This window comes from Microtus ochrogaster, chromosome 19, assembly GCF_000317375.1.
Source record: "Microtus ochrogaster isolate Prairie Vole_2 chromosome 19, MicOch1.0, whole genome shotgun sequence".
Lineage (NCBI taxonomy): Eukaryota > Metazoa > Chordata > Mammalia > Rodentia > Cricetidae > Microtus > Microtus ochrogaster.
In genome coordinates, this window is record NC_022021.1 from 59,171,470 (window position 1) to 59,180,838 (window position 9,369).

The 9,369-nt window shown below is 41.4% G+C and overlaps 1 protein-coding gene across 1 annotated transcript; it reads right to left on the reverse strand.

The window, feature by feature from the left end:
• Nucleotides 1-4,999: 4,999 nt before the first annotated feature.
• On the reverse strand, nucleotides 5,000-8,762 carry Gpx8 (glutathione peroxidase 8 (putative)). Its single transcript, XM_005356810.3, has 3 exons — nucleotides 8,341-8,762; nucleotides 7,617-7,878; nucleotides 5,000-5,587 (listed from the first exon to the last, which is right to left on the reverse strand). The coding sequence occupies exons 1-3, from the start codon at nucleotides 8,542-8,544 to the stop codon at nucleotides 5,424-5,426; spliced, it is 630 nt and encodes a 209-aa protein (XP_005356867.1). The 5' UTR covers nucleotides 8,545-8,762; the 3' UTR covers nucleotides 5,000-5,423.
• Between the last annotated feature and the right edge of the window lie 607 nt (nucleotides 8,763-9,369).

A 9,369-nucleotide genomic window follows, 5' to 3' on the forward strand; every position in this document is an offset into this window, starting at 1 on the left:
ACATGGGAAGGAACCGAACCAGCAAAGGGATAACAATCTGCTGTAGGTGGAAGCAGACTCTGCTGCCTGTGGGAAAACTACAGTGCTTTTCACAGCGCTGGGGGTGGAACTGTGCCAGCTGGTGCAGCGTCCCAGTTCCTTACTTCTAGCTGCCCTTTATCCTCCTCCAGGACGCGAAGGGAGGAGGACACGAAGAGTGGAATGGATTCATTTGTAGGCAGAAGAATAGAACTTTATTGCAAGTAAGTCTGAGAACTAAGTAAGTACAGCGTCCCTTTACCAACTCTCTCCAGGAGGTTGGTTTATTTCAAAGAAACACTATTAGCACAATAATTCTGTACAGGGACCACTCAATGCTTCTGCTCACACAAGGCAGAATTTTAAAAGACAGTTAATGGGAAATAAAACATAGAATACCATTTTTGGTTTCCTTCTTGGGTTCCATCTCCCTCTTTTCAGAAAATTTGGAATATTTTGGGTATGGGGGGGGTGGGCTGAATTATTTGGAAGACAACTTGGTTCTCCTATTTTATGTAAAATACCGCATGTTGGTTTACAATAATTGGAAGAAGATGAGGTCTAGTTCATGAAGAGGGAAGAACTGACCACAAATGTTATTTAATATACATCCACATTCCCGCTTTTCCTTTCTTTCTCCTCTTCCCCCCTCCTTTCTGCTTCACCTCTCTCTTCTCTCTTCTCCCCTCTTCCTTTCCTGCTGTGCCTCTTCCTTTCTTCCTTTTATTCTTTTTACTGGCATGTTTTCCTACTTGAGGTCATCTGTAGACAGCGCTCTTAGGCAACAGTCTTCCCTATGATAAGGCAGCATTTCATAGTTCAGAAACTGCACACATGCCCACATTTGTATGTGCCCTGTCAAAATAGTGTATTTATAATAAGAAAAGCACATTTGATACATTTGAGATGTAGGCTTTTCTCCTTGGGGAGCCTTATGACACCTTTATCAAGTCTGTGTGTAATGGTTTATTTGAGCTATCTCCTGTTGATTGATGCAGTGATAAAAATTTCAGAAACTATGCAAGCTAGGCACTAAGATGATATGGGATGTCCTTCTGTGAATGGTGTTGCTTTCATTGGTTGATGAATAAAGTTGTTTCGGCCAATGGCTTTGCAGAGTAAAGCCAGATGGGAAATCTGAACAGAGATATAGAGTAGGTGGAGTCAGGGAAACACCATGTAGACGCCCAAGTAGTAAGAGGTAACAAACCACAAGTTTTGTGGTAAAATATAAAATAATAGACATGGATTAATTTAAGATATAAGAGCTAGTTAATAAGAAGCATGAACTAATAGGCTGCCAGCACAAACCAGGAAGCTGCCTCTTAAAGGAGCCATACAGTCTTTGCTGCTAATGCTGCCAGCAAACAGAGCCTATCTGAAAACATGAGGCAATCAAGAAGGTCTGGTTGACTCCCATTTTTGTGGGTGTAGAAGTCCCTCCCACCTTTTAAAAAAGTTTTATTAGGCTTTTTGTGGATATACTATGCCCATCATTTGGTGTCATTTTGTAAATGGAGATCTTTTGTTCCTGGCCACCCAGACCTGAATAACCACACAGAAACTATATTAATTACAATACTGTTTGACCTAATACACACACACACACACACACACACACACACACACACACACACACACGAGCATCCCACATCACTAAGCCATTGGTAGACTGATGTCGGTCACATGGGAACACTTAGGCTGTGAAATTGTGCATCTGCAGGTCAGGATTCCTGAGAGCCTATTGTTTCATATATATCTATATATATATATCTATACATATATATATCACATACACATCAAGCTATATATATAGTAAAATTACTCAGTTTTATATGTATACATATATATATTTATAATATTATAAACACACATTATAGATGCACTATAATCATTATGCATTAAGATTTCCCAGCTATCAGGGAAAATTCATATTTCAGTCCCACTGTTCTCTACTGTTGCCTCTGCTGTAAACAGGTGATGAGTTTGTATGGAGTATTCCTTTCTACCCTTCAAACAAAACCAAAATAAACTCAGTCAATGAATTATTCAACTCAGTGAAGGTGCATGTGATCACAGCCCTTTGTTTTGTGTTGAAGATGACAGCTAACTACCTTTTTACCCAGTTCCCACGTCCTGCAGCAGTCTGTATTTGGGAAGTGGCGCTCCAGTTAGGGAGGATAAGTGGGCCTGCTGAGCTGTGAGTGGCAGCACACTAGCAAACAGGTCTTTATTTTCAGGGCTTATCAGTGGAATGGGAACTCTGAGTGGTCCCTTGAGCTTCTGGTAAGGCCATTCAAAGAAAATGCTTTCACAGCCTACCTGCCTGCCTTGCATCTTGTAGAGGTCATGGGTTGGATTAGGCAACCAGAGCTGGAGACACTTGGGGAAGCTTTTATTTTGGAGAGAGGTGGTGACTTGAGGTCATCAAATCACATCCCCTGTGACAGTCAAGGTCACTCTCTGTTCAACTCCCTGACCATCCACCTGGCAGTGTGGGTCTACATCGCCTGTGTGCTGCTGGCCTGCTCAGCTCTGCTTACCTGCCTAAGGCGAGCATGTGCAAACACCTTGTGGTTTTGGTGCTCCATGAAGTCACAGTTGGAGTACATGGCAATCGTGCCTGGGAAGCAACACTTGGAGGGGTGGATTCTGGTCAAAATTGTACTAGAGACCCAGAATTTAGATTGCTAATAGTCTGTTGGGGTAAAATTACAAAAGGCAGGTAGACTTGAATAAATTCTCTTTTACTGATAACAATCCAGGTTAATTCTAGTTGCTTCCCTGGTGAGTATGCCATTTGACAGGGTTAGGAGGGCTGTTTTTGTTGTTCCGTTTGACCTCCACTTACTTTACAGGTAAGGGGATTGATGCTAATGGTAGTTAGTGACCTGCCAGAAGTCATGCAGCTGATGAGATGTCCCCAGGTGTGCTGGCACACAAATCCAGCATTCCCAAGGCTATCCTTGCAAGATTTGCCACCTGTAAGGAGCACTGCACTTCTACCTGGTCCAGAGAACTTGCTAAACACATCAGTAGCCATGTGGCTGGAAATACACTTTGAAGCAGAAGGCAGTGCCACAGGGAACGTGTTTTGTTTCTCTGAGACTGTTAGTATAGTGTGGTGGTATCACTGAACTCACCACGGTCTTCTTCAGGTCTAAACAGAGTCAGCCACAGGCCACTGACATTGGCCCTTCCTCCTTTGCTGAACTGTAAATGATGGTATTCCCACACAAAATATCAGTCTTCAATGTAATTCTTTTATGCAATGACATTGCATTTCACGGGGTAGTAATTCATCTTCACCAACTGGGCAGGTCACTTTGTTAGGTACAAGGCTGACAACACATCAAGATCATGGCTTTGGGAGAAAAGGTGCAAATATCTCAGCAAAAAGGTCCAGGTTTTGATTTTGAGGACTTACATGATTACTATCACCAACTTTACGTTGAAGTTTGACTCTCTGAAGACAATGTTTACAGTTTTGAGTATCAGAGTGACACAGAATTGAGTTCTCCCCAAATGACCAATTCAATCTATTAGCAGTCAAAATTGACTTGTAAGATATCAATTAAAATGATCATATACTTATGTCCCTTTTCCTATACTTGATGGTTTTTATTCAAAATTAAAGGCTAACCTCAATTCTAATATCCTAGTTATGTAATTTAAATTGATCCTAGAAGAATCACATGGAAGGGCTGAAAATGATGCTGTTTTCAAATCATTTAGAAGTGACAACTTGTTCAGATTCAATAAACCATTAAAACCTATATTAAAGAAACACCAAATAAAAACCTGTGTGTGAAACACATGCAATGATTTGAAAGTCCACACTTTGCAGGGTGTGGTGGCTCACACTTCTGATCCTAGCACTCAGGAGGCAGAGGCAGGAAGATCAGCCTGGTCTACAGTATGAGTTCCAGGACAGCCAGTGTCACACAGAGAAACCCTGCTGTGGAGGCCCAAAAATGTGAGCCTATTTCCACATTGACCAAGTCAGAGAGTTGGACCTCACCTCTACTTCTACCTCAAACAAAGGTTGCACCTAGATTTACATTAGAGTTCTGCTCTCAAGGTTATTGTCAACAAGTATGACAAACAGTCAGACTTTGTATTTCAGGAATAAAGAAGTAGATATGTCTCTACCTCAAACAAAAGTCTAAGGATCCTGTTGGGCCTCATGAAGCCCGGGCATGAGGCCCAGTGTGACTTCCTGAGCCTAGCTAGAGTTTGGAGACCTGTCTCTGGCTACCCAACCTAGACCTACCTCTACCCAGCCACTGTTAGCGTGGCAGAATTTTATTGGCCCTTATTCCTTACTCCACCTCAATCCATCCCAAGCTTCTCCATCCCCATCACAACCCTATATAAGTTCCTGCCTGATACCATTAAATGAGATCCTGCTTTGACAGACTTCTGACTCAGTGTGTGTTTCTCCCCATGGCTGAGGGAAGGGCTGGGTTGTTCGACACTCACCATCCTGCTCAGCCCCAGAAGAGTCCAGTGGGTCTGCTTTGCCAGAGACCCCGGCAAGATCCAACTAAGGTTCCAGTTCCTTTAGGGTGCTCACATTGAATTCCACCCAGGAAGTGGTTTGCCTATAGAATGTTTTGGTCTAGGCTGTGAGCGTGACTTGTTTTGTTCTAGCAACAGAATGTTTAACTATAGCTGTAGCCCACAGCCTTCAACTGGTCTGTTCATTTCCCTGCATCATGTTATGCAGTTTTTTGTCTTCCTCCTACCTTTTAGGGTCAGGGGCATTTTAAGCAATTGAAAAATTAAATGTGGGCGATTTCAGTATTCACTGGAACTTCCTCCTGGTACTAGTCTATGTTTTTCTGTCTTTTTATTTTCACATCATCATATTTTTTTTTACTAATATTCCTAAATCCCCATACCCCTAACCTGGTGAGTGGTATTTTTTGTTGAGGCTGATCCCTGACACCCTGTCTCAAAAAACTTAAAACAAAAGCACTTTATCTTTTGCAGCATTCACTTTATCCTTTATTACACCTGTGTACCACTTCCAGTTAGTTAGTCACTTTAGAACTGTCACCACACAGTGTTCTTCATTTCACATAGTGGTTCTGGGCATTAGTTTTCCCATATGGGTCAACCCTAGAGAAAGTTACAACCGGAAACAGAAGCATATTGGTGACTGAGCTTCCTACAGTTTTCCTTCTGGACAGATAAGTAATATACTTCATCATGATTCTTTGGCTACCCCCACCCCTTTTTTCCTCTTTGGGTAATATTTCTATTTTGGGGACATCCATTGCAACTGAGTGGTGAGATGGCCTGAAAAATCTTTTAGTACCATAGTTGTCAAAATCTAAAAGGAGGCTGAATCCTTCAAGGTCATTTCTCTGTCCAGTTGTGCTGGACTGACTGTGATGTTTTCATAGGTCCACTTTCTTTTTAAGAATCATTTGCCCAATCATTTGTGACACGTGAGGTCTGATGGCTTCAAGGGGTTCTTCTGGCCTCCAGAACTTCACAACTTGTCCCTCGGGGTTGACCAGATACTTCCAAAAGTTCCACATTGGTTCCTTCTTGGAAGAATCTATAATGTTCAGAATATATTTTTATGAGCATGATTTTATTCTTTGTCAAGGCTTTCAGTTTTATTACATCTGTATAGGTGACAATTTTAGAACCAGGTTCTAGGATTGTCATACTATTAAGAACAAAATAAAACACCCACACAAAGCAGAGCTCAAGGCTTCAGTAACCAGATTTCAGTATTCTTGACTTCATAGATGACTGTCCTGATCTAGAGTCAGGACATGAAACAAAGTTTTATATTTTAGATTTGGTAATCTACACCCATTTTCTTTTTTTGTTTTGTTTTGCTTTGTAGCCTAAATTGGACTTGAACTTGTGGCCCTTCTGACTCAGACTCTTAGATCCTGGGATTAACAGGTGGGTGAATACCACCAGGCCCAGTAAGACCAGTTTAATATTTAATGTTTGTGTGGCCCGGACTGGCCTGAAATTCACTACATATCTTAGGCTAACTTTGAACTCTTGGCCAAAGCTAACCTTGAACTCTTAATCTTCCAAGCCTCCACTTTCCCAATCTTGGGATTATAGGTGTTTGCCACCATATCTAGTCTCTTCTCAACTTTTCAAAATGTAAAATGTTCTAAAGTTTTTTTTTTTTTGGTAAAAGGAAGGTACACATTGATTTTTCATATTTAATGTAATAATGTTTCAAATATTGTTATTGATTATATAGCAAAATGGCAAGGGATTTGAAATGATTACTTGGAGAAATTATGACATTCTTTTGCTAAATCTTAATTTATGTAATAAGTGTGAATGTTTTTACTTTTGTCATTCTGGATCTCTGTCCCTAATATTAATGAATATGAGAAAAAGATATAATAGGTAGGGTTTGGAGAGATGGTTCATTGGTTAAGAGTACTGGTCTTGCAGAGGCCCTGGGTTCGATTCCCAAGACCCACATGGTGGCTCACAGCTGTGTGACTTCAGTTTCAGGGGGTTTGATGCCTCCCTCTTCTGGCCTCCTTGGGCACCAGGTACACATGGACAAACACACACATGCAGGGAAAACACTCATACACATAAAAACAAATGTCTTTCCTAGGAAAGATACAGCAACTAAAATTAAAATTAAGTCCTCACTCTGTGCCTAGTTCAGGGTTCAAGTGGGGTCAGGAAACCCCAAGAAATGGTCGTTGCTCTCTTCAGCATTTTGCATATGAGAAAAATGGAGGCCTGAACTTGATACTGAGTGGCCGCTATTGGTAGAGGCAGAGTTGCTATCTGCACCTCCTTCCAGAACTGGTGGACTTGACCTCTGGGTTCTCCTGCCTTCCCTGTCTAACAACACACACTGTCTGTGTGGCAGTTTTGGTTCTGTGAGGACAGTTGAGTTTCATTTTTTTTTTTTTGACAGAGTCCTCATTAGAATATAATTGGATGCTTAGCTCAAGGGCTCAGCTCTACCTTTTCTTCAGTATTTCCCAGAAAGAACAGCCACGGTTCCTGTGCACTGTGTTACTCACACTTTAAATAGATGGCTGTGGTAGCTTAGTTATAGAGGAAGTCTCATATGACTGACTTCTGAAAATAAGCGAGTTATTTTGCTTTGAATTTCAGCAGAACCCTGGTAAAATGTCAGGTCAACCTTGAGGCTAATGTCTCAGATGGTAAGGCCACCATAAAACTAAACATGAAGATATACTCAGTTATTGATGCTTGGCCACAAGTATTCGTGAAGCTTTAGTCAGGGGTGGGGCTACTGTCCCAACAGAAAGTCTAGCAGCGAGGGGTGAGCTGAAATACTTAGGGAAAGCAGTCGTGGCCACGCCTCGCATACAATCTTCAACACGATGGTCAGAAGGAATAAAAACATACCAAGGTAGGATTCCTTACCATCTAAGAAGTCAAAACACTGATTTCAGGGATGTATAACTTCTAGAAAGTTTTATGAAATTTTCCCGGTAAAATATTTTAAATGAGATAGGAACTATGGTCCTGATCTATCTATATCTTTTTCTATCGCACGTATGTATAATAATGAAATGGAAAGGAATGGACAACATTGAGGCAGGGTAGATATTTACCAACAAGAAATCTAAACGCAGGTTCTGCTTCCGGCCCTAAGATCTTAATCTTGTGGAAGATGGGGAATGTGACTCCGTAGTTTTGTCTCGCAAAAGATTCTATCTCCATGCTGGACATGGGCTCCGATTCTCCAAACTGATTGCATGGGAAAGCCAGGACGTTGAAGTGATAGGGCCCAAACTCCTTGTGCAGCTCCTTGAGGGTCAAGTAACTTTTGTCGGTGTACCGGCAGTCACTAGCCACGTTTACAACTAGGGAAGCCTCCCGGAAAAAGAAAAAACCCCACCGGAAAGAGAAGCAAAAGATTAAAAAAAAAAATCCTTCAGGCAACTAAAATCCCAAACCATTTTGTAAGAATACAACCTCTGATAGACTCCGTATTTTCAGACAGATCCAACTTCATTAAAATTCATAACCCAGATAAATGGGCTAACCCGCTATACTTAGATTACGTAATATTCTTAGAAGTGGGTCTCGCCCTAGCCACACAGCATCTTCCAGATCACAGCATCAGGTCCGCACGAAAATGAAAGCAATTTTCGAGAAAACAGTCGCTTAACCGGTTGGAAGTGAAAAGCTCCTAGAACTCTGATACCTAAAAGGACATCTAACGACATTGCTTTGAAGACTACATTCCAATTTACGACTGTAACGAACCCTACACTACGGTGAGAAGAAGTATCAATGCAGAGGAACAACAGAAATAAAAATCCGAAGACTTACTTTGCCTTTGAACTTTTCCAGAGACACGATCTTCCCTTTGGCATCCTTCACTTCAAAAGAATAGAAGCTGTTGATTCTCGGTTTCAGGAATTTTAATTGTAGGAGAAAAAGAGTCACGGTGCACAGAACCATAGACAGCAAAACGGCAAATACCTTCACTTTGGACCCGGAACATTTCAGTGGGTAGGCAGCGAAGGGCTCCATTTTGGATGATTTCGGGAGTCTCAGCAGGCTGGAATTCGAGGAGGGGCTGAAACTTGAAACCCGCGGAGCTTAAAGGAGAACCGGAAGGGCTTACAATCCTTTGGCTACTAAATAATCGAGGACCCTCCCCAGAAGAATCAAAATGAAATCAGAAACGCGGCAAATTTTCAATATATTTGTAATGTTGTTTCAATTTAACCATTTTTGGCCAGAAAAATTTGTATCGTCTTAGTGGATCCTTAACACGCCCCTTGCTAGGTAAACATTTCACCAGAAGGTGGCGCTCTCGTACTTGGAAATGAGTGCTTAACGCCCAACTCGGCATCCTGTGTGCTCACAGAGCCAAGGATTGGCTGTAGAGGACAGAATAACACTAGGAATTGTTAGAGTGTACATTAATGTGGTCTGTTACTATGAGGTGTGACCCCAAAGAACTGAAATAATTATGTGTTTATTTACCGTATTATGGGAATATGAGGAATTTACAATAGAGCAATGAAGATCTGAAAAGGCCATTTTATTTATTCTGACTTCATCTAGTGAAGGCAACCAGATGCCAGGAGAATACAACAAAAATAGAAAGTCAGAAGGTAAAACCAACATACCTTCTCTATCAGAAACTATGGAAGCCTTTTTCTTCATAGGTTTGTCATCACCACTGGCAAGATATATACTTTATATATCTACACACACATACACACAGACACACAGGCACACATGCAGGCACACACAGGTACACACGTCTGGAGTGGTATTTTGTCTGTGATCTAACAAATAAAGCTTTCCTGAAGATCAGAGTGCAGAGCTAAGCTACTAGTTAGTCAC